Here is a 25296-nt window from a genome sequence, read left to right as displayed (position 1 = left end):
AACTTTACAAAAAGTAGTTTAAGCTAGTGTGTACAAACAGTCAAATTGTCAGTGTACAAGAAATATTTCCTCAGGGTGAAAATTCAGGGGGGGTGTGGGTTATCTGTGACATGCAGCAGGATGCAAAGGTTACGGTGTTGCTGCTGTCACCGTGATCGGGGTTAAAACAAAAGGTGGGGTCAAAGGTCAAAGAATGTTCAAAAAGAGTCAAAAATGATAAAGAAAAAAAACTTCTTCTGTGGATAATGTGGCATAGCGGTTTGCTCTTTGATGCAGCTGCATATATTTAAGTCAATAATCTGGACCTCGTCTATAGTTGTGACATTTGGATACACCCATACAGTTTATGAATACGGCTTTCTAACTACGATTGTTTGCATTAGCTGATAATTTTGGACTGCACACTATCATGCAAATACAGTTTCTTGGCTCCAAAAGAACCATTACGTTCGCAACTAAAACATAATGCTGAGCCTGCAAAATACAGAAACCAGTGGGGGATGTTACGTTGGTTGCATCCGTCTTTTATAGGCTATACATTACCATGTAGATTTGCTTGACTTGCTAGACTTGCTTTACTAGTTTATTATTACACCTTGGTTGTTATCATTGTTCTCTCTTATGTTCCAGGTTCTGGTCACTGTACTTCTAATCTCCCTGTCACCTAAATTTAGTCGAGAGGCTACAGGAGCTATAAATTGCCTTGACTTGTCAGGGATGCGGCAGGCTGGCAGCGGGAAAAAACAAAGCCACCATATTGACACATGGTGACGCACACACACACTTCCCCTTGGAAACAATAACTTATTTTGGAGGGTCTCAACGGGACAAGACGGGATTTCAAGCTTAAGGAATGTTTCAGGTGTATATTTACAAACAGACATTCGGAGGGTGGACCATGTCCACTTCCTCTCTCCTGCTCTTAGACATATTTCTGGATAGAGGAAATACTTTTGAACAGGAGTGGCTTTAGCTAAATTTAAATGCCTGATACAAACTCTGGAATCTGACAGCTAATAGTGTTTATATGTCAGTGTGGGGGGACAGAGGTCACTTCCCACGTTGTAAATGTTTTGAGGAAAGCAGTGACAGAAGTGGGAGGAAGTGCCAGCATTTCTTTGTGTTCATGGAGTGGTGTTTGCCAAAGTGGGAGCAAGGTCATAAGAGCGTCAAAAAAAAGAAAAGAAAGAAAATAAAAGCCCATATTCAAAATGTGTATTACACGTGAATGAGAGCTATCTGCTGTAAACATATGTACAGACTTACACATTGACGTCACTGGAATAGTATATGTAAAGTAATCCCATGAGTATGATAAATAGCCTATTCAAAAGTTTCTTCTGGATTTAACTACTTTGGTTCTTGGGTGTGTCTGTCTGTGTGAAAAGTAGTGAAACAAAGTGACAACAATCTACAAAGGCAGAAAATAAGACCAAACCCTCAATTACATGGAATTATTCTCTAAGATCTTGTTGATCTCTTTGAGGACCGGGTGGACCGCTGAGGTCTCTAATGTCACATCAGTCTGCACCCATCTTATTTATCCAACCTCTCTGCATTCTGTCTGCATGAATAAAATCTATACAGAAAAAGCAACAAATAAATCACAGCACATCTAAGAAGTCTATAGACCTGTTGTTCCATACTCCCCAGTCTCTCTCCATCAGGAGAAATCACCAGTTTTCTCAGTTGTACTGTATTTCATCGATGACCTCAGCTGCATGATGAAAAAAAGAATTAAGTCTAATGACCAGCAATTAAAATGATTAATGGTTCTGAAGATCAGCAGGCAAACATCCTGAGAGACCTTCAGTATATGGACTGATCCACTGGTCGATTTGTGTGTTGCTATTATAGATCAGTCAGTCTGAGTTACATTTTATTTGATTGGCTTTGCTTGATTCTTTGTTTTGGTCTCCATCAGACCAAGAAGAGGAGTGGTCCAAAATCCCTCCTGAAATATGAACAAACCTGGTGACCAACTAAACTAAAGGGCTTACCGCACCGCTCGCCAACAAGGGTTTCTCCATCATATTCTCTTTAATAAATAAATCAGAATTTTCTCATGATTAAATGTTGCTTTTATTTATTGTAACAAATTTCACTCAAACAGAGAACCAAAACAGAATTTCAAAATTGAAAAGAAACAAAAAAGATGGCCTTGGCTAACGATCCGACTAGCTAGTCTTAACCAGCAAGGGTGCATCAACGTTTTATTTTGTTTTCTTAAAAACTTAAATTTTTATCATTTTATAGTAAGGTAGGATGTCGAAAGTCTGATTTTTGTACACTGTGTTTTGGTTTTATGGGGTAATATTGTGCAGTCTGTGGTCTGACACCAAAAATGGAGATTTTTAATCCTGTGAGGTCTACTCTATCATGACCCCAGCCTTAAACCTAAATCTAACCCTAGGCAATCAGAATATATAGTTGGTGTTTTGCTTAAACAGTTTGAAAACAACAAAACACACATAAAAAACTATTCACATCTTGACATAATAGTTCTGTTCTGGCCTAGTCTTAGGGTAGGGTTAAGGTTTGGGTTGCCGCCCTTAATGACTTGGATCTCTGAGGGGTAAATAAAAATTATATCTGAGGGAACCCGATTTTCTCATAAAATACTGTACATCAAATATTAAAACCCTCTTTGAATTCCAGGTTTATAAACATATCTAGATGGACACTGAGGGTTGTTTAAGCTGTGTTTTTCCTTCTTTAATGTGCGCATGCCTTTACCTGTTGAGGAAGGAGTTTCCAAACGCGTTGAGTTTCCTGAAGGGTTTCTTGGGGTCGACGACTAGAGCATTGCCTGGGACAACCCCCTCATTTTCACCATACATCACTGCTATAAAGCCATCAGTGGTTGGCTCAGGACCGATCCGCATCCCAGGGAAATCTTGTTCCAGTAGATACCTGAGCCAAAGACAGAATATATGTAGTTCAACTTTAACGACTTTCAGGATCTTACCATACTTACAACAATAAGAGTGTTCGAAAAAAAAACGTTGTTTTAGTGTAGTCCAGAAATTTGCAATCAAGTTCTACATCTGTTAGAATGTCTCGGTCAAATCATTGTTGAAAATCCAGGTCCAAAAACAGGTCCAATAAGATGGAAAAATAAATGAAATACACAAGTCACACAAATGGTTTACTTTTCTTGGACGTGCTCTGTTTGACACCTTCATTCAGTAGAGTCTGGCTTTTAGGCTTCATAAAAAAGAGTGAATAGAAAGCAGTGTTACAATAAGAATATTCTACTAGGGTCAGCAGTGCCTTGCCAAAACCATGCCTAATGTCCAAACTGAAATAATTTCTGAAGTTTTATGGAGTACACTGAGGTGTTTCTGTTAAGTTTTCAAACATTAAAATAAAGGTATTTATCTATAAACATCAAGGGTCTAAAAGGTTTTGGAGGCTTAAAAAACAAGGAAGAATTAAAAAGATGAAAACTTCGACCCAGAAAAAAGGTTGTTCCATCGTTAATTAACAATTGGATAGTACATTAGGATACAAGGGACCTGGACTTTTATGGATGTTATGTCACAACAGTTACATTAACACAGCACATTATCCTGCTCTTAATGAGTAATAATGTAAAAAGTGCTTAATTTGCTTGTAAATACAACAGGTAACTATACTGAAAATAAAAAACAGGATTGAGCAAGATTAGGGTGGTGCAGGCCGAAACTAAAGCATGGGCAAGAGAATGGAATGCACATGTTAGATCCTGCATATGTTGGCTAACATAAACTTCATGTGGTTGAACACAACTCATGTGGTTCACACAATAATATCACCTTCCAAAAGATTGCATAACACAAGATTTTTTTTAAATAAAACAAAGGTTAAAAATGAGTCTACAATTAGCTCAGACAGCTGGACCAAATAAGGGTGTTTTAAGTAATGGTTTAATTACCACAACCTTAAATAAAAACATTAATAATTAATGAGACTTCTTTTAGCAGTCTTGTAGGAATGGAGACCCCATTCCTACAAGACTTTAGACCAAAAGACACAATGATGTTTTAGAGAAAGACTTTTTTGCCATGAACTCAATGATTGCTAGAAAGAAGAGTCTAAGTAAATATCAGCAGCTACTGACGTCGCTGTATATAATGATACATCTGTGTTTACCCTATGACAAAAAATTGTTTTAATGGTTAACATTTTATTTGTGAAAGTTAAAGTTAAAGAACGGTTGGCCCAACAGAGCTCTGACTGTGTGTCAGTCGGGCTACAGTCCTGAGAAGAAAGCTGGATTGTTACTGTTTTCCTTGAACGATGACAAATATATTGTTAATCTATTTTTTCAAAAACTGTAAAGTTTGGAAATCTTACTATTTTTTCAGGCTTAACAAAGATCTTCTTAATGAGTGCAAAGCCATTTCCTCTCCAGCTTATGGATTATCTGCTTTAAGCTTCACATTTGTGAGTTATAGCAGGGAGTCAAGCATGTCTTACTTGTTGCCTTCCTTTTTAAGAAACCACAGAATCCAGGGTCATATATAGTGATGACGTAACACAATAATCAAATAATTTACCTCTGTGGGAGTAAAGTTTAGGTAGCTGCTCTGCATTGCGTTTGCACATGGTAGAAAATAATAGTGATACTTCTAAACCTCATCAGCCACTTGAATCTAATGAGACTGTCATTTTCAACATCTGCATGTTAAAATCACCTACGATAATTACTTTGTCAGAGCTGAGCACAAAATCATATGAAAAGTCTCTGAAATCAGATAGAAACTAAGTGCTAAAACATTCTACCGTAACAACTAAAACTGTTTTTTGACTTTTCCAAGGCTAATAGTCAGGCTTTCAAACTGTTAGGTCTTGGGTTAATTAATAAGCCAGAGTTTACTGGCTAACAGGGAGAAACCCAATGTTTAATACATTTAATTATGAACTATTGAAAATCAGCTTCACATCGGTCAGACATCAACACCACTATGTAAATTTGTCCCAAAACTGTTCACCCATTATCACTGACTGGGTACTATGTTTAAGAAGAAAAATATTCAGTTTATGATCAGGTTTGTTACAGACAAGAAATAGATAATCACACATTTATGATTCTGGAACAGCACATTTTAACCTTTTTAGTCTTTAAAAAAAAGAGACTAAAAGGGCTAAGTTGATCGTTAAAACTATTTTTAATGACTTAAACAGCAGTTTGACTTTTAATTTGATGCCAAGGGAAATCCCAGATCTATTGTCACAAAAGCAGGCCATTGGCCAGTTTCTGAGGTTCAGTCACACAGGGCTCTGATCTCTGTAATGGAACAGCTGTGTTTGCACAAACTTTGAAAATAAATCTTTTTCCTTTCCTTTCATCTTAACACTGACCTTGTCTACTTTTCCACTTGCTTTTCCTTATAAAAGAAAAGTGAGAAAGGAAGGAAGAGAGGGAAGATGGCTCTTTCTCATCATCTCCTGTCTTTGTGGACAGCGCAGACTTCAAAGAGTGTGCAAGACCCAAGGATGGAAAACTACCGTGCATGCTCCTATACTGAAATGTCAGAAACGACAGCCCCTTTAATGTTACATGTCACGTGGCCTTACAGTTTAGTCATAATCTTCCCTCATGTTTTCATTCAGCTGCTGATCCACAAGAATTTCCACCTCTAGCTGCAGTTTGAAAAATTGCGGAAGATCCACTCTGATTGTAGTTGTTTATGTGCATTTTTATCTTTGTGCAACTTATGAAAAATGTGAGAAATATCTTTTCTTCTCCTTTCTTGACAACCGCTCATACAGTGTTCTTCAAACTTGGCAGGTAAAATGCCGAGGACCCACGTTAGCACACCGCTGACATATTTTGGCTAAAAGTAATTGTTGCCTGCTGCTTCACTAATTTGTAAGGACAGGTGGACAAATATATTACAGTAATGGTTGAACATTCATGGATATTAATGCATTCCCAACTCTTCACACAAAGACACCTGGAGATGTTTATAATCTTATTTTGTTAGGCTTTAGTTTCCTATGAAATAATTACTTCTGTCATTCATGCAGAGATTTTTGAGCTTCCACCCATAATCTTCCCATTTCTCCAAGCATTTCCTTATAGCTGTGTAACAGTTACACTGGTCAAAGGAGCTTGCAAAGAAAAGCGTCTGGACTTCTTTAAGTTTACTTGAAGACGTTTCACCTCTCATCCGAGAAGCTTCTTCAGTTCTAAGGTCAAATGGTGGAGAGTCCCAGATATAAACCTAGTGGGAGTATCCCCCCACAGAGGGACAAAAGGGTCCTCCCAAGTAAACTTAAAGAAGTCCAGACGCTTTTCTTTGCAAGCTCCTTTGACTACGATGACCTGGATGACTGAGAACCTTCACAGACAACAGTTACACTGTTTGGTCATTTGTGTTCAGTTAGGAAATTGTGAGTTTTAGTGGGATTATACATTATAGAAAATATGCTAATAGTTATCATCAATTAACATAGATGCAGGTTTGGTCAGATTACTACTACTGTCCAAACAGAATGCAACAAGACCTGTTCGTGTCTATCGAGCCGCCCACTGGGCCACAGCTTACGCCAGGGTTTCAGTTCACCCTTGTGAGACAAGAAGAAGAAGAAAATATGTTGACTCGGCAATTTAGTGGCAACATGTTCCCATGATTCAGAGCATTCCGGCGCAAGGTGGAGCTTCGGTTGTGCCCTCACCACCCCCTACACACACACACACACACACACACACACACATTACTAACTGCCAACGTTTCTCTGCAGCTTGTGTAAGACTTGAAGGGATTGCAGGTCAAATCTGCTGGTCTGCCTTGTTGCCAAAACAACTGTTTTCACTCAACATGTACTCACACACGCACACACACTCATGTGCTCTCTCTTTCTCTGTCTCTCTCTGCAGACATGAGATAAGTTTGGTGAAATGCAACTGAAATGTGATGACCTATGCTCTGAGTTTGTTGCACCATATCATTCACTCCTTACTTATTCAGAGTTATGAATGTGCTTTATTTGTTTCCATTACATCAATGAAGTTCTGAAAAAGGCTCAGACACATTCACAAAAAAACACCATGAGACCTTCAGTGACAAAATCTGCAGGTGCATGTTGGACTTTCAATTCTTCTGCAGGAAGCCCGGCTGCAAATTCATGGAAACTAATCTAACAGCTTATCCGAGAGGTGGTTAGACTGTTACAACCTTAGTGATTAACTCATTAAGATTAAATATGTCAAAACCCTAAAGAGAAGAAGTAATGCAAAATTCCTTTGGAAAATTGGCATATCTATTTGGTAATTGCAACATTCATTTCTATTATGGGAAAATGAGACTCTGCTACTTTTGGGAACTGTTTCTGATTCTCAGCAAAGCTTGGGTCATACACAGAGAACAGGTTCCTGAGCTTTTTTAAGGAATATTGTCCCCACACAGCTCAATACTAAACTAATCTTATTAATGGCATAAGATTAAAAGCAAGCTCACACATAATGCCCTCTATGGCTAGTTTAAGCTAGTGCTATCAGGGGTGCAGCAGGTAAGACACACAGAAGGAAGTTTGGTTTAATTCCAAAAGCCATTAAAACTTTGTATGAAGTGAAAACTCCACTGATAATGTTGACCTGCATCTTTAACTGAAAATAAATATTAATTGCGCTCACTGTAGTCTTCTTTTAGACATTTTTTTTAATGTTTTTTATACCTGTAACTAGAGACCTGCTAGTTGGATTGGATTTTATGTGACCAGAATTTACTCTGAGACTGCATTCGCTTGTTTGACATGTTACAATTTGCTATGATACATGTTCATGCCTTTTTCATGAACATGGAAGGGCTTTAAATTGACATAATTTCTCATGAAGTCCTTCCAGTGTAATAAAAATCACTCCATCCCGCAGCACCAAAACAGGATGTGCCTTTTTATTCACACCTAATCATCTGGAAGTTTAACCAGAAAACTGAAAATGTATTATTAAGGTTTATGCAACAGGACAATTCTACTGTCAGTTTGCCCATAAAGAAAAGAAGTACAGACTTTTAATCAGGCCCTTACATATGATTTCTTTTGCAGCTAAATTATTTATTGAGCAATTGTCCAATATTGAAGGAGGAACCTAAACTGGCAGGGATCCTGAACTGTTCCAGTTAACTTTTACCTTATTCCATGATTGCAGGTTATAGAATTCACACACAGTGTCAAAACATAAACATGATGGCAGTGTAATTACCTGTATTTACCTACTCAGCTGCATGAACCTTTAAATCAAATTTCAGATCGTTTCAGGGTTTAAAAAAAACCCCTCAAAATCTAATTTTGAAATTTAATTCTAAGGGTGACTTAGTTTCTCCCCTTTCCCAAAATCTTTTAGAGGCACACTTTTTTTTTTCTTGCTGTTTGTTTCATTTTACCAGTGAGAGGTAAGGGATAATCCAAAAATGCCATCATCTCCTAGCAGCAGTGCATCATCAGTTCATGGCACCACTGACAGAAATATTGAATTTTCACTTTGAACACAGTGACATAGCACATGAAAAGGTGACTTGTCATGTTTCCTGCAGTTTTTGCCCATGACACATGCTTATATGTGGTTTTTGGTTTGTTTGGTGATTATTTTTGTACCCTGATGACCTTTAAAAGCAGACTGTATTTTTGGTTCTGTTCCTGATATGATGTCACCCCACTTACATAGCAATTATGTTTACTTTGGCCTATTGCACTTAACTGAGGTGGTCATGTCATTTTTTTCTCTGTTTCTGAAATAGTGGAACAGAATAATTTAAACTTCGATTCATTATCTAATAGATTCAAAGGGTTGGCTGTGTTTTCCTTGTGTGTTTGTCCACTCTGACTCTGATGAAGGCACAGTAGTGTTGAAATCTCACTCTGTTTGCATAAGTCACGGCTATGAATTTAACTTGTGTGCTTCCTGTCATTCATAATGCCACAGCTCACTCCCAATACCCATGAGCCTTAAGATGTGTTGTTTTCAATAGCATGCCACATATTTTTCACAGTAAAGAAAGAAAGGATAGTAAAAGTCACTTCGGCACAAGTTTGGGATCCCCACGGAGTTTGTCTTTCAATTATATTTCGAGTTGAGATTAAATCAAACGCGTCTTCAACTGTGATATTTTAACGAGATATGACACGAGGTCCAAACAAATAACATTCAAGTGATGCAACAAAAATAGAGGTGGGCTTTTTCCCCTACATCTAGTACAATTTCCGGCCCTTCCAGCCTCTTCGCAGACAAGAACACTAGTCAGTTGTTGGTCAGTACCTGATGAAGGTGGTTTTCCCAGTGGAGTACTGGCCGACCAGCAGTACCATGGGTTTACTCTGGAAGTCAGCAGCCTCTAGGGCCGGGGAGTGGAAGTCATGGAAGAGATAGGTCTCTTCCAGCGGCAGCAGCTTCTTGGTGTAAAGAGTCTGCAGTCCCTCCGTAACGGTCTGGTACATCTCTCCTTCTTTGTTGCTGCCACCCTGCTCCTGTTTGACCCAGCTGAACATGCTTCCCGCTGTGTTCTGTATCCAACTTCCTTGTTTCGATGTTTCCAAATATTGCGGCTGTTTTTGCCTCCTTCTCTGTGAGCTCCGTCCTTAGCCTGAGCGGAGGGAAGTGTGTGTCTGGCTCCAGGGAGTCTCGGCTACTCTCAGTACTGTGCCTCCTCTGTGTGCTGCTCTGGGCGGGTGTTTGTGATGTGGAGGGTGCTGATGTGCTTACCTGGGGGCACCGCCCTTCCCCCGTGACGACACAGACTCTCTCTCTCACACACGCACACACACACACACACACACACAACGCACATACGGGGACGTTTCAAGAATGTTCTGACAGGGTACCACGGGAGGCTCAGCAACAGCACGGGAGTGCTTTCGCCACATCTAGCGGCAAATCTGAATATTTGCTCACAAACAAATCCGGTGCAGACATTAAACACATGGATAGTTTTTTAGGCCCTCATACAGATGTATGACATGAAAGTAAGTAAAAACTAACTGTAGCCTAATTAAGCCACGGATGGATTAGTACGGAAGGTTTAACTTGAACTAAAAGTGCTCATTATGCAGACTTATATAAATGAGAGTAGCGATTAGATCATAATACTGATTCATTAATGTTTCTATTCCTTTAGTAAAGCAACAGGAGATGGTTCTAATGAATTTAAGCTTAATCTGTAATAATGCAGTAACATATATTAGTAGAAGTATAATGATAAGTAACTAAAGCCAACATACGGTTATTTCAATCAAACTATTGTGAAGTAAAAATACTCAAAGGACAGTAATCAAGTAAATATACTAAGTTACTTTCCACCACTAAACTGTCCTTTAGAAAGTGAGACAGGTGCAACAATATATGTTAAATAGTGCCATGAAAAAACATTTGCCTACTTCTTGATTTGTTAGTTTTTTTTTTAAATATTTGTCACATTTAAATGTTTCAGATCATAAATTACTACTACTGTTACTACTATTAATAATAATGGTAATAAACAAAGATAAACTGTGTAAATACAGTTTTTGAATGATAATGTGAAAATAGAGCTGTTGTTATAGGGAGATGTTGTCCTGTAGCACCCACTATTATTGAAAAACCACCGCAGCATATGTGTTCTATAAGGATTAAATTGCTGGAAGTTAAAATAGCCAAGGGCCAAAACAGAAATTGTCATTTTAGAGATATTTATTTTTTGGATGCTCCTGGTATTGTATAGTTTAAAAGGGTGTACACCTTTCCTTTCAGTGGATCATGCAGTGGCAAAGTTAGACCAAGCACAGTAGCAAATCTAAAAAGAAAACAATATCATGGTGTTGCAACCAGCCAGTGAAAGTCCAGACATCAACCAGACTGAAATACTGTAGTGAGTTATTAAGAGAGCTATTCATAAAGGAATATCTGTAAACATCAATGAATTGAAGTAACATTTTTTTAAAGAAAAGTTGACTAAAATTCCCCCACAGTGACGTGGGAGAAAATTGGACAAAAAATCTTCAACCTTCAAGTGACTTATTACTGGCAGAGGTGGTTCCTCAAGTTACTGAATCTTATTAACTTACTTGCTTTTTCACAAACTGTTTCTGCATATTTGCTTAGTGTTTATTAATAAATAATAACACTGTATATTATGTCATGTTTTGTAGTTCATCTGAGGCTGTATTTACCTCATTTTAAGGCCTGCTCAGAACCATATTATTATTATTATTATTGTTGTTGTTGTTGTTGTTGTTGTTATTGTTATTGTTATTATTCAAAAGTCCAAATGATGAGATCATGTGTCAAAGTCATAACCTTTAACTCAAGTTAATTTTGAAATACCAAGTGTGTATCATGATTACCAAAGTTTCATTTTAATAAAATTCTGATAACTTTACCTACCTTAAAAATGTAGTTTGTGTATATATTATGGAGACACTGTTTTTAATCAGGATTTATTTCCTCCACGTATCTTAGTTTTTCACCATCTGTTGAGATGTTTAATATTATTGAGAGCATTATCAACACCAACCATCAGGGGGCGCGCATGTAGGCAAATGAGAGCCTAGTGCGAAAAATCCTCTAAAGAAAACGAATAAGAGGCGGAAGCGGAAATAAGGTTCTTTTGTTTTGAAAGAGGGAAATTTAAAAACTCGACGGTGTTAGTCGGAAATAAACAAAAGCATTTGGACTAAGCCTTCAAAAAACGACAGGAAAATGGACGCAAACTAACACTCTTCGCCCCTGAATGTAAAGTAGGTCACCGGAGAAACATTTTGTAGTGTTTAGGTTGCGTTTGAAACCGAGCCTTTCTTTGATGTCAACGTCTCAGCTGAACTGAGAGCTCAGCAGAATGTGTTCAAACTCCTATTTTCCGTCTTGCACTTAGTAATGCACTTAATGTATTTTTCCGACTAAATGTTTACAGATAGGAGTATAATGGAGTAGCTATAACGCAATGTTAGGCATCATGTTAGGAACATTTGGTCAGTTACTATCATAACTGACTGTAGGTCTAACAGAGAGAGCTGTCGATCTTAGCACAACGGAAGCTTTTAGAGCTGCCACAGAAAATAATTTGAATGCTTTTATAGTTAAATACTAATATTAGTTGTAGTTAAGGAAATATCAAAAGAAGAATCTTTCCAGACATAAAGATTACATTTTTATTGTTATTTATTTTTATTTAGCTGATATTATTATCTGTGTTTTTGTTTTTTTCGGTGTGTGTGTAGCAAAACAAAACGAGACATCACTGTAAGACTTTCAGGCTCGATTAACCTTATGAGAGGCCGTCAGTGACTTCCAGTATACAACCTTGTTTCTAATAAAGTGAGACCTCTTTGTAAAATGTAAATAAAATCAAAAGAAAATATTATTTTTGCTAAAAATATACGCTTGTTCAATTCAATTAGTATTTTAACCGTATGTATTTAAAAAAAAAAAAAAAAAAAAAAAAAGGTTCAAACAGGCTGAATAAAAAATGAAAAATGCAGATTAATCTGAAAGGCTGCCTAAATAATTTAAGAGCATTGTTTCTGCCTAAATAATTGCCTGGAGTTGACACCAGGATGGTTGCTGAAGTGAAATGGATAAAACAGTCCTTTTGCCTGACTAATAAAAACGTGACATATTTTTTGGAAATGTAGGAGCAACTGTAGGCATGTCCTCTCAGGTAACAAAGAAAGAGCACGAAAGCACCTGAAAGGAGGCTTGTTTGTTTTTTAAGCTATTACATCCGTAAAGGCACCATGAATGCTAAAGGATACATTACGTTAAAATAAATAGTGTTGTCTCTTCAATCCTCAGACATTCTAAATGTATTTTATTGTTAAAGTTTATGCTGAAGGGGAGTTTTCTTTTAACTTTCTACTCTTATTTGTTTAATTAAAAAAAAAAATTTTTGTGATGAGTCAAATTGTTCTTGTTATATAATGTAATTTTTGTAATATCATAATGACTTTGCTTGAAATATCTGCATATGTGCAAGTGGTGCAGGCCTTACTCTTAGAGCTTAAACAAATTTGAGCTCTAAATTTTATGTTGAACTTTAGCTTCACTTTCAGTTTAATGACCGTACAGTGACAGGTATTTGGGGCTAGAATATGTCTCTAGATTCATTCCAAACCATTTTTATGAAAAAACTAGTAAAAATGGGAAGGCTTAGGAGTTTATCGTCAACCTGGAATTCTTTTCAGGGAAGTCAAATATGGTCAGGTTGGAAGCATTTGTTCAATAACCCACTGCGTTGTGTAGTGAGCATGTAGTCAGCATGTTGTGATGACAGTGTTTGTAAAAGCTCAGTAAATGTGGTCTTTCATTTTCCTGCAGGGTTGATTCACACAAACATGAAGAAGAAGGCAAGGAGGTCGCAGGAGACACACACAAACAGTGTCCAGGAGGAGTGTGAGTGACTTTCACACACAGTTGGAAGTCATTATCTCCTGCTGCTGTTTTTTTTAGTTGACAAATGTGTATTTAAACCACCTTTTGACTGCTAATTCCAGCCACTGTGTGTTGTGTGTTAGGCTTGACTTTTCAGCTCTGTTGTGTTGGCGCTGTGGTTTTAGATATAGTGCTCTTACTGTTAAAAAAAGAAAATCAGCAACTAAAGCTATATCTTCACATTTCTCCTTACATACGTTAAAACCTTAATGAGTGTTTATGATGATGTCTTTTAGGGCCTTGAGAAAGCTTTTTTAGTTGAATGAAGGTTTGCATATTTTGTGTGTATCTGCAGGCTGTGCTTTTTGTAGGTGCAGTGATGATGACCCAGCCATGTTTGGGGAGAAAGTCACACTCAGAGAACATAAACTCTCTGTCCACTACTTCTGCTTGGTAAGACAACGCCTGCAAGTATTTCTGTTTTCACAGGAATATGTCTTTTTCAGGCTTCAAGCAGTCATATTTTATTGAGACTTGCTTTACAAGTGCCTGACCAACAGTTATAGCATTAAAAATATTCTTTCTGAAAGACTTGTACAAACCAAGTCACAATCGAATATAAAAATAAATAAATAAAACAAGCAAACAAAGAAGGAAATGATTTATTCTATGACCTCATTATGATTTAAGTGAATTTATTTGGAGGTAAATATTAGAGGAGGGAGCACAGTCACCACAGAACAAGAGGGCTCGTGGTTTGTATTTTTCTGTCCCACAAATAAAGTGACAATGATGTATTTTCTTAGATTAAAATGCTTTAAAAGGGTCTGTTTGTTAAGAGTGTGTCTTAATAATATTGTATGCATGTGTTTGTCTCAGCTAACATCTTGTGGAGTTTATCAGCGAGGAGAGGAAGACGAAGGCATCTTCGGTTTCCTGGTGGAGGACATCAAACAGGAGGCCCGCCGGTCAGCTCGACTGGTGAGCAGTTCAATATTATTACCTTGCATATATTAAGAGCTCTACAGTATCTCACAAAAGTGAGTACACCCCTCACTTTTTGGAAATATTTTTATTATGTCTTTTCAAGGGATAACCCTCTGATACAACAGTGTAAATCTGATGTTCCCTCAAAATAACTCAACACACAGCCATTAATGTCTGAACCACTGGCAACAAAAGTGAGTACACCCCTGAGGGAAAATGTCCAAATTGTGCCCAATTAGCACGAGTTTTCCCTCCCTAATTGTCATGTGAATCGTTAGTGTTACAAAGTCTCACTGGGGAGCAGGTGTGTTAAATTCCGTGTTATCACTCTCACACTCTCATACTGGTCATTAGTAGTTCAACATGGCACTTCATGGCAAAGAACTCTCTGGGGATCCGAAAAAAAGAATTGTTATTTTACATAAAGATGGCCTAGGCTATAAGAATATTGCCAACACCCTGAAACTGAGCTGCAGCACGGTGGCCAAGACCATACAACAGTTTAACAGGACAGGTTCCACTCAGAACAAACCTCACCATGGTCGACCAAAGAAGTTGAGTCCACGTGCTCAGCATCATGTCCAGAGTGCTGTCAGCATTGCTGCAGAGGTTGTGATGGGGGCCAGCCTGTCGGTGCTCAGACCGTACACCGCACACTGCATACAATGGGTCTGCATGGCACAAGAAAGCCCACAAACAGTTTGCTAAAGACAAGCAGACTAAGGACATGGACTACTGGAATTACGTCCTGTGGTCTGATGAGACCAAGATTAACTTATTTGGTTCAGATGATATTAAGCATGTGTGGTGACAACCAGGTGAGGAGCACAAAGACAGATGTGTCTTGCCTACAGTCAAGCATGGTGGTGGGAATGTCACGGTTTGGGGCTGCCGGCACAGGGGAAAAAATGGTGGCCACAAAAAATATTGACACGTTGAACACAATTTGGACATTTTCATTTAAGGGTGTACTCACCTTTGTTGCCAGCAGTTTAGACATCAAATTTATACTGTTATATTATATCAAAGTGTCATATCTTCAGTGTTGTCCCTTGAAAAATTATAATAAAATATTTCTTAAAAAGTGAGGGGTGTACTCACTTTTGTGAGATACTGTAGAGCAAATACAACAAATAAGATCCCAACACCCTTCTATATTTGGTCAACAGCAAATCCTCTAGGTGTGATTTGTGATTGAAGTGTGCGGGCCTGTTTGTATTTACTGTTTCCTTGTGTACTGTATATGTGTCTCAGACATGTTTTGGCTGTAAGAAGAAGGGAGCATGTGTCGGCTGTAATGTCAGGAGCTGTAGGAAGATGGTTCACTTCCCCTGTGGGAGGAAGCAAATGTTTGTCTCCCAGTTCACTGGACTCTTCCCGTGAGTGCTGACAACACATTAAATTCTTTAATTGTATGTGTAGGCTGGTTAAAGGCATAAAGCACTGTTTTCTAACATGAAATACTCCTGCTGTGGCCAAACGGTAGTCATAAAAGATATACACAAGCTGATTTTTCAGTGTTTGCCACACATAGGCTTTACATGCATGGGTGTTAGTTTCTTTGTATGTCGCCCTAGTATGACAAACGTACTAGGGCAACATACTAAGATTTGTCATGGATGCAACCCACATTCTCATCTCTACTGCTTAATCCACAAATGCATTTTGCTTACAAATGTGGCAACATTTAAGAGAAAATAAACAGACTTTCCAGTGGTATAAAATTTATTGCCAACAAACATTGTTACAGCAAAGAAACAATTGACCAAAAACAAGTTACTTTGTGTGCTAAGTTTACATATAGGGTTCTGGGCAGTAACTCAGCTTTTTGTAGGACTGCACTCTTCTGGACAGAATCATCTGATGTTGTGCTGGGAATCTGCAGGAGCCACTCTTCCAGTTTTGGGGTTATAGCTGCTAATGCTCCTGATTACTGATCTCAGCTCATCTTCGGGGGTCATCTTCTTAGATTGTGGGTCTGACACTCACTAATCTCTGCCCTTCCTCTTTCCATTGCTCACAGAGCCTCAATGATGGAGCACCTGTCTTACCTTCTGAAGGTATTTGACTTGTTGACATTCAGGCATCTTTATCATTTTTTCCTTTGCCCTGTGGGACACCTAGGTACTTTGGTTGTCCAGTATATCTTTTAGTCTGACTTCTGGTGGCTCCATCCCTTTAGTTCGAATCACCTCGCCTCTATGAAACCATTTGACCACACTGGGAATGTCTTCTGGTGTTATTTCCAGTGCCTACTCATCTTGTCATAATGTGGAGAGGCTGAATGAGTATTTGCTGTTAGCAGGCCATTTATTTTTGTTGCAAGGTGGTCATGGAGTGCATTTAGCTTCTTCAGCCAGTAGGCATGGCTCATGTCAGGTCTTCATGGTGTACAGCTCTTCATTCCAGAGACTCATTGTTGGATGTCTGTCTTTGACTGGCTGTTGACTGGCTCTTGTTCTAGAAAGCTATGGTCTGCTCTGAGCTCCACCAGGCACTTGGCTCTTTCTCCAAAATGTTCTTCCAGTATTGCTTAGTTTCAGCTCTCGGTGGGTCTCCTCCTGTGCTATTATTTCTTTGAAGCTGATAGTACATCGTGGATCTTTCTTTGGAGAACACACCATTTATTTTCTTGGCCTATTACTTTGTTGCCTCATCAGTTCTATGGTTAGACCTACTCCAGCTACACCATCTCAGTCTGCATCTAGAAGTGGTAATCCTTACTCTGTTGCTGCAGCAGATCCACAGATATGATTTAAGACTGGAGTCTGTCAGAGAGGCAGGTGAAACTGTTATTCATTTATCACCAAGTACTTTGGGAGTGATGTATCTGTAAAGAAAAATTTAAGAAGTAGCTGTACCTCTTCTTTGTGAACCCATAAAAAATTGTTTCTGCCACAAAAAGAATCTAATTCTACTGAAAACTGAATTACAAAAATGTCCAAACTATCACAGAATTTAAAACTTAAAACCAATCACCGAGTATATAAACTACTTTAAAATGCTGTCAAAGTTCAGCTTCAATAGTGTTGGTTCCTTTTAAAAAGTATATGCACCAAATTGCAGAGAAATTGCAAAACTCTTCCAAGCTGCAGCTGCATAAAACTGGTAAACTATAATACTGTAAATATAAAAGATAGTAACTGCCCCTCTGTCTGTGTGTCCAGATCTTACTGTCCAGATCATAGTCCCTCCCAGTCTCTGTGTACTGGGTTAGACATCAGTCTGCCTCGATCCTGCTCCATCTGTCTGGACTCTGTTGATCCCGTTTTGTCTTACTCCATCCTCAAGTGTCCATCCTGCCATACCAGCTGGTTCCACAGAGACTGTGTGCAGGTACCATGAGTGTGCAGAGAGCCCTGATTTTATATGTTGGGTTGGCTATTTAGTACTATTGAGAAAGGTTTACAGGAAATGCAGCTCGACTTTTCTTTCATGGGAGCTGAATGTTTTGAAATATTCCCTGAATATGTGGTCCTGCATTTTTTTAATGGTTTATATGGCTGTCCTGCATATCCTGGACTCTGCTGAATTGATTATCTGCAGTTCTACCACCAAACTGTGTCCATTCAGTTTGAGAAGATTAAATTCATTTTTTACACTCCATATTACAGTGGTCCCTTGTTTATCGTGGGAGTTACATTCCAAAAATAACCCACGATAGGTGAAATGCGCGAAGTAGCAAACTTAATTTTTTACAATTATTATAGATGTTTTAAGGCTGTAAAATCCCTCACTACACGCTTTATACATTTTTCTCAGACAGGCATGAACATTTTCATACTTGTATCTCTTGTTTAAACACGCTCAAAGTTCAAACCTTCGTAGAAAAATAAGTCCAGTATTATAGAATGAAACCAAAGGCACCCGCAGCTGCCTTGGACAGTGTAAAATGTTTCGTCGACGTGTAAATTTGACAAGCTGAATGCATTCTGTATTGTACAGGAGACACTTTACAAGATTGATTGACAATGTTCTACAGCCAATCAGGATGCAGTACACAATGCACTGTGAAAAAAAAAAAAAAACATGGAAAATTGCTCAAAAAAAATCTGCGAAACAGCAAGGCCCCGAAAGGTGAACCGCGTTATAGCAAGGGACCACTGTATATAAAAAGTACAATGCATGTGTAACTTTTTGTATTTCTGTGTATTTTTATTGGCGTGTGTCTGTGTGTTAGCGTCAGGCCCACAGTGCAGGCCTGTTCTTCTTTAGATGTACCCTGTGTAACAACAAGGAAAACTTCCAGGAGGAAATGCTCAGAATGGGAATATACATCCCAGAGAGGTAACCTTAAATTATATCTGCAGCGTTTCAGCACTTGTTTATCCAGGAAAAACTGTTATTTGCTTTGGTTTGTTTTTGTTTTTTGTTCCCCCCCCCACCTGAACCCTTTGTCTGGGCTTCCTGCAGAGATGCCTCGTGGGAGTTGGAGGCAAATGCATATGCAGAACTGTTGGAGGTTTACAAACGCTGTGACGCTCTCACCTGCCTCTGCAACAATGGTTGTACACACTCTGCCAAGAGCGGGTATGGCATTTATATTTTTCTTTCATTAGTTTACAGATTTGTATCTTTCGTATCTAAGGATGCTTGTAAAAACAACATTTTCTGTATATTAGTAATGTATTCACATTACTAATATGTATTGCAAATATATATGCATATATGTGTGTGTGTGTGTGTGTGCGTGTTTATACATATATGTAAAATATACAGCGGTCAGCAGTTTGAATAATGTGCAAAAGGAATAGCAATATGAATGGACTGTATAGTGTTGAAGTTCCGGTAGATGAGAGTGAGGTGTCTATGAATGTCACTGTTCAGCAAGCGTTATTACATTAATAAAGTTTTGCCTATTTGAATTAAAGAAATACAGACTGTAAGTTAGCAGAGTTTCTTAAGGTTAATATCAGCATATAAGTGGAGAATCTGATGGATTTCAATAGTTTTTCCATTCAATTAATGTTCAGACTTATTGGAGACAGTTTCAGATTTGCTCCTTTAAGTGGTGTTTAACAGTCTGAGATTAAGAAACAAGAAAAGAATAAAAACTAAGTGCAAAAAGGTATTTGTTTTAAGGTCATACGTTATTTCTTATAGAACATTAAAAATGTTGTAAAATTGTTTAGAGCCAACAGGAAAAATAGTCAAGAAATAAAGTTGCGTCTAAGAATCTATATTTATAACTGCTGCTTATCAAATAAAGACATTAGTTACTGTTAAAAAAAACCTTAAAATCCTTTAAACAGCAGAACCACATTAGCACAGGGGCAGCTGTTTGTGTGCTAATGCTGTGCTTTACATTATGTAAGGCATCAAGACTGGCAAAGTGTAGCAATAAAATGAGTGGAATAAAAAAATTCAGTGCTGTTGTCTCAGCGGAGCAGATCTTAGTTTCCTCAGCTGTGTGAAGCATAAACATTAGTGATATTTCTCTGGCTTTCGTCAACTAGAGATTAGGAAATATTATGGGAATCACTTTATAAGTCTGTTTTTGTGTTTCTCAGGTGGTTTGAGGTGATCCGCTGCCGACTGTGTGGCTCTAGAGGGACTCACAGGAAATGTTCAGGACTAAAGTTGGACACTAAAGACTGGGCCTGCACTGACTGCACACAAGCGACAGATGGGAAAGGTATGGGTGGGTAATGATGGCTGGTTCCATGTTTGGCTGGCTAATCATACCTTTTCCATTTTTTTTTTTCATATTTCACAACGTCTGAGACAACATGTCACTCAGCTCTGCCTTCTCTTTGCTTTATAAATTGATGGAGAGATGACTAAACACTCTGAACCGTGTTACCTTGTTCTCCAGCCTCCCTTGTTAGGTCTCCTCAGGGAGGTCCAAGGAGAAGTCTGCTGTCCAAACGCCACAGGCCTTCAGTTCACTCCTCCATCAGCTGTAAAAGGTACAAGTTAACCTGCCAGTACCTCATCGAGGATGCAGGATTTGTTCTTAATTGTCACTCTCTGTCTCTTAGACCATCTTTACCCGAAAGATCTGGATCGCCTGAAGAGCTCCTGCAGTCTTTGGTCCCTCGGCTTCATCCCCCAAGTGTCCAGGTGGAGGTGATCGGGGACCAGGCTCTGTCAGCTGGTCTTGCCTTAGTCAGGAGGGCTGATTTTGACCCCACACAAACTCTGTCTGTCAGGTCAGTGGCGAAAAGCTTTCCTAAGTTGTGCTTGTTGTTTCGACTTTTTGCTATTTGTTTTCTTTACTGTGGGATGTTATTTGTCCAGGTTCAAAGACATAGATCAGACTCCCCTTCCCAACAACCTCTGGGACAGTGACACAGCCAAGGAGTACTTCCTGAAGCTGCTGATGCAGCAGATACAGGAGTGTGTAGTGTTCGAGGGCCCAGATGGATCCAAAAACTTGGCGCTGGACTCAGAGGGTACTTCCAAAGCTTATTTTTGTGGCATAAAGCCATTATGCAATTGTATGTAAATGAAAAATCTGAACAAAGACACTGACTGTGTATGTTATTCAGCTCTGCGTGAGGACCTTTATTTTGATGTCGGCTGCCTGCTGGCCCTCTCTCTGGTCCATGGTGGTCCACCTGTTGGCTTCTTCTCGCGTGCTCTCTATCAGTGTCTATTCAACTACCCAGCCAACTGTCCCCTCAATGTCACACATATGACCCCTGACACACACTTCACCCACCAGGTCACCAGGGTAAGAACAGGACAAACTTTCATGGAAGGCACAGTGGCTAAAAACGTATAAAATAAAATTATAGGTAGTTTTAAAATAGAGATCGAATCATTTCAGATCACAGAGGCAGAGTCTTTAGAAGAGCTAAAAGAAGTCATGGCAGTCAGCTGGGAGTACCTGGAACTAGCTGGCTGTAATCGACCAATCAGCAGCCTGAAGGAGAGAGAGGCTCTGGTGGAGGATTTGGTGAGCTTCACCATAATCACCAGGATGCAGCTGCCACTGCAGAGGTAAGATAAATAAACATGGAAGTACAGTATATGGTTGTTTTCCTGCATGCACTGCAGTCCTGATCTTTTCTGAATGTCGCCTAATAGAGGTGCCCATAAATGTGTATGAATCAATGAAATCAGTCTTAAATAGTTATAGCAGCACCCTAGTGCATGGCCCGTGTGATGTTTAATCGCTCCCGTGTAAGAAAAGTGAAGGTAATTCTCCAGCAAAGTCAGCGTAAGCATGCCAGGACCCCGTGTGCTTTCTCCTAGAGGAGAAAGGGCTGCTGTGGCTTGAACTGGTGCTTCTGTTATTTAGACCGTTGTCCTGAATATAAGACACAGAGTATAAAATGACCCCTGTTTTCTTTATGGACAGCTAAAACTCCATCACTGAATATAAATAAAGAAAACAACAAAAGCTTGTCAAAATATAATTCTCCTTTTCTAATTTACAAAAATATTACCACTATGGTCATCAGAGGTGTACTGCTTTAAGTCATTAAATGTAATTAAACTGATTCTTTGAATGTGACCTCAATCAGACCTACTCTCATTAAGGAGAATCCTAATCCATCCATCTCTACAGTAACACACAAATATTATTTTCCATTTATATATTAAACTTTGTTACATACAACTCTGGGCAGATGGTGGTGCAATAGTTTGCACGTTTACTCACAGCAAGAAGGTCCTGAGTGTTATTGATCTTAGTCATTTGTTATTTTATGAATAAATACTAAATGAGTTGGGGAAGCAATGCTTAAGTGGAAACTGATGTTGCCGTACACACAAAGATTACTAGTCTCATCCTCACAGTGGAAAATCCAGTTATTAATTTAACACAGTTATGAGATCAGTACTTGGTATCAGCAGATGCATAAAACCAAGACATCGTAGCATATTAGAACGGGAAAAGCTTGGATTGGTGCATCCTAGTTACTAATTGTAGTCCTAATAGTAAAAGAAACCAAATTAAACAACACTTCCTTATAACAGGACCTGTTGATCTTCTTTAGGTGTCTTATTTTGTATTTTTTAAGATATGCTTTTTCCATTGTAATAATTGTGGTGATAACTCTCCTGTTTTCCTTGGTCTTTCTTGTATTTTCAGTGTTTACTTTGCTTATTTTCATCCTCAGGTTTCGGGAGGGTCTACAAACTTTGGGTGTCTTTGATCAGGTGACTGAAGTTTGAAAATAAATTTACCCTTTTCTCAATCAGTTCAAAAATGTCTCAGAGCTGTTTGTAACCCTGTTAACACAAATGGGAATATTTGATGGAAAAAAAAAGACTAAGTGACTTAAATTGGACTCATTAATATAAAAAGCAGCAATTAATGTTATTAAACATCAAGATAAAGTATTCAGAAGTTGAAATGAAGAAAAGTGAAGCTAAAAACGCTAATTACATTGTACTATGATCAGGTTCAGCTCTTCCCATCCGTCTTCTGTGGAGTTTTCTGCGAAGCTGGTGATCATCTCACAGCTCAGAAGATTGGTCAGCTCTTCACCAACAACTTCTCTGAGCAGGAGGAAAAATTGAACCGAGAGACGCCCGTTGTCACCTTCTGGAGGCACTTCCTGCTTGAGTGTGAAGGTGAAAAGTTAATCCTATTTTTTATTATTATAAATAAAAAGTATTGCATTGGGATGGATAAAAGTGGTAGTGGGTCCTTTTCTAACTCTCTGTTTTATGTGTTGATACGTTTTCCCAAAGTGTCCCACAGAAATGATGATGATAATATTTATGCTCTAAAATGTTTATACTCCCTTTCTGTTTTTCCTCAGTTGGAAGGAGCTCCATCTCCCTTCAGGACCTCCTTCGCTTTGCCACAGGAAGTGCCAAGCTACCAGCTGTCAGTGCCGTCTCTTCCCCCTCCATCTCCTTCCTCCATCCTCTCACGCCCTCCCCATTAGGATTCAAAGAAGGGAGAGGTGTGGACTGGAGGGGTGAGGGACTCTTCCCTCAGAGTGAGCCTGAGTCCAAACACCTCCTCCTACCCGTCACTTCCTCCTACCAGGCTTTTAAAAGCTCCATGGAGCAGGCCATCAGCCACCATGTGCACCTTCTCCCCACAGATGGTTAAAGAAGTAGGTGGGGTTGGCTCTGGTCTGGTTTGGGATCTGTGTTTGAGGATAAACTCTGATTGTTTTTTTCCAAGGGGTTCCTTTGTGATTGACAGAGAGAAATTTGGGCAATGTACGCATTTAAAACATAATGAACAAGGTTTTTTGATGTTTTGTTAAAGAAATCACTATTTGCTTCAGCAAGAAAAACTTTCAGTATCGTAGCTGGTTGAGTGGTATTGTTTACAGATACCATGACACGGTATTAATGTGTAGACCTTAGTGTTTTCTATATCATTTATACTGAGTTAGCTGGTGTTGTATACCTAGAGGACCGACAGTGTTACGTAATACTCTTCTTTTTTCTGACATATGTATAATATTCTTTAGTAGAATGCTAGCGCAGCATGCCTTCACAAGCTCGGAAGAGTGCAAACTCACAAGCACTAGGCGATTCCTGTCAATAGGCTTCTTGGAGTTGGCTGATAAGAAGAAAGAATGTTCTGTATGTTCTTTTGAAGATGTAAATCTAGATGCAAATATCCATCCCTTTATCTATTTACTTAACTGCTTAAACAAGCACGGAATATGAATTGAACCACAAACCCTTTCCTTCTTGTGGCGCTCTGCTCCAAGCTCAAAGGTTCCTGCTGAGGATCCAAGCTGTTAAACGCCTTACAAATAGTTTGATCTTGACGGCAGCATCCGTGGATCAGTCCTGACTTGAAGCTGTCAGCAACGGGTGTTTGGGTACATTGAAATTTTGTCCTTTGGAAAAAGCTAGACTTCAATATTAAAACACTTCTTGAAGGCTGTAGTTACCGGAAGTGAAGCTACTATCTTATCTCTGTTATTACAACCTTGCAAACACATTCTGAGTCATGAGAGTGGTGCATTATTGTTGTTGTTTGTTTTTTTTTTATCTACGTTTCTTTTACAATAACACATTTGACCAAATAGGCTTCAGTTCATTTTCAATGCTTGTCTCTCCATAGAGCTTGTCTCTCTTTTGATTGTATCCCAGTATATCTTAAATACATTTATGCTTATGGTGATTGAGGATTTTGTACATATTGTTTGTAGTTGCCTAATGATTAATCCTGCCTCGTGTGTTGTTTTTCTGGGTGCAGAGGTGTGGGGAGAAAACGTAGCCCCTCATCCTTGAATTGTCCTTGGAATCCGTTTAGCATTAAAAGGTCTTCAACCGTCGTCACTTTCTATTATGTAATCTCAACATCTTTTGTGATACGGTGCTGATTTTCTAACCTTGACTTTTAGTTCAGTCATACTTTACTGTACATATTTTTCAAAAACCTCTTTTAATGAGCTGTCCTTGCTTTCCTTGTGCTTTGTTCATATTTGCAGATATAAAGATAAAAAAAACAACTCTGTAATCATTATATTTTATCCAAATGTAAACAAACAAGGGGTCTATGTGTTGACATTAAATGATGTTTAGGAAGTGAAATTAACTTTACTGATTTAATATTCTCAGTGATAAACAGATTTTTTTTTTCTGTGTTGTGTCAGCTATTAAGCTAGCAATGTAAACAGAGTTGCAGCAGATTAGGATCAAGCATAACACTTAACATTTCATTTCTGTATGAGAATCTGAATACATTTGTCAGTGTGGCATATTTTGCACTGCTGTAACTTTACAACAGGACTTGTAGAAGAAAGTAGAAATGTACAAACTTTTACGCTCATTAAATTGAAACTACATTGTCATTTCAATTTCATTCATAATTTTGGCCTATAGCTTCAAAAAAAGCTAATTTTCATTTAAATAAGATGCCCAGAAAGCTGCAGAAGAAGAAATGTTAGCCGAAGTGCTGGAGCTTTGCCAAATAAGGAGAACTGTGGCTTTCCTGCAACTTTTTACCTTAGTTTCCTGTTTATCACACATAATAAAAAGCATTTATGAGACCCTTGAGCGACAGTTGGAAGACATCGCGGAACGGATCACTGCAGTTGTGAGGTCTCAGA

The 25296-nt window shown here is 38.6% G+C and overlaps 2 protein-coding genes across 2 annotated transcripts in view; one reads left to right on the top strand and one right to left on the bottom strand.

Moving 5' to 3' along the window:
* Nucleotides 1-9732, bottom strand: part of ehd4 (EH-domain containing 4) — a 41101-nt gene extending 31369 nt beyond the window's left edge. Inside the window, exons 1-2 of the mRNA XM_084914514.1 lie at nucleotides 9245-9732; nucleotides 2737-2913 (exon numbers count right to left, since the gene is read on the bottom strand). Coding sequence (XP_084770640.1) covers nucleotides 2737-2913; nucleotides 9245-9474 — 407 coding nt within the window. The 5' untranslated portion in view covers nucleotides 9475-9732. The remainder of the gene's footprint in view (nucleotides 1-2736; nucleotides 2914-9244) is intronic.
* A 1805-nt stretch (nucleotides 9733-11537) lies between these two features.
* Nucleotides 11538-25044, top strand: g2e3 (G2/M-phase specific E3 ubiquitin protein ligase). The gene is made up of 17 exons (XM_084915351.1): nucleotides 11538-11697; nucleotides 13274-13348; nucleotides 13683-13780; nucleotides 14207-14308; nucleotides 15569-15693; nucleotides 17482-17650; nucleotides 18495-18601; nucleotides 18728-18844; nucleotides 19825-19949; nucleotides 20130-20223; nucleotides 20296-20466; nucleotides 20555-20709; nucleotides 20806-20990; nucleotides 21087-21259; nucleotides 22384-22423; nucleotides 22669-22840; nucleotides 23032-25044. Exons 2-17 carry the CDS (start codon nucleotides 13291-13293, stop codon nucleotides 23328-23330), a joined length of 2190 nt encoding a protein of 729 aa, XP_084771477.1. The 5' UTR covers nucleotides 11538-11697; nucleotides 13274-13290; the 3' UTR covers nucleotides 23331-25044.
* The last annotated feature ends 252 nt before the right edge of the window (nucleotides 25045-25296 follow it).

Source organism: Perissodus microlepis, chromosome 19, assembly GCF_051167445.1.
Source record: "Perissodus microlepis isolate ML-2025 ecotype Zambia chromosome 19, ASM5116744v1, whole genome shotgun sequence".
Lineage (NCBI taxonomy): Eukaryota > Metazoa > Chordata > Actinopteri > Cichliformes > Cichlidae > Perissodus > Perissodus microlepis.
This window is presented reverse-complemented; position numbering and strand designations above follow the sequence as displayed.

Coding starts and splice junctions, on each gene's coding strand:
- g2e3 (XM_084915351.1), top strand. CDS start 13,291: ATGAAGAAGAAGGCAAGGAGGTCGCAGGAGACACACACAAACAGTGTC. Junction 14,309..15,568: donor CCCGCCGGTCAGCTCGACTG/GTGAGCAGTTCA, acceptor TATGTGTCTCAG/ACATGTTTTGGCTGTAAGAA. Junction 21,260..22,383: donor ATGCAGCTGCCACTGCAGAG/GTAAGATAAATA, acceptor TTTCATCCTCAG/GTTTCGGGAGGGTCTACAAA.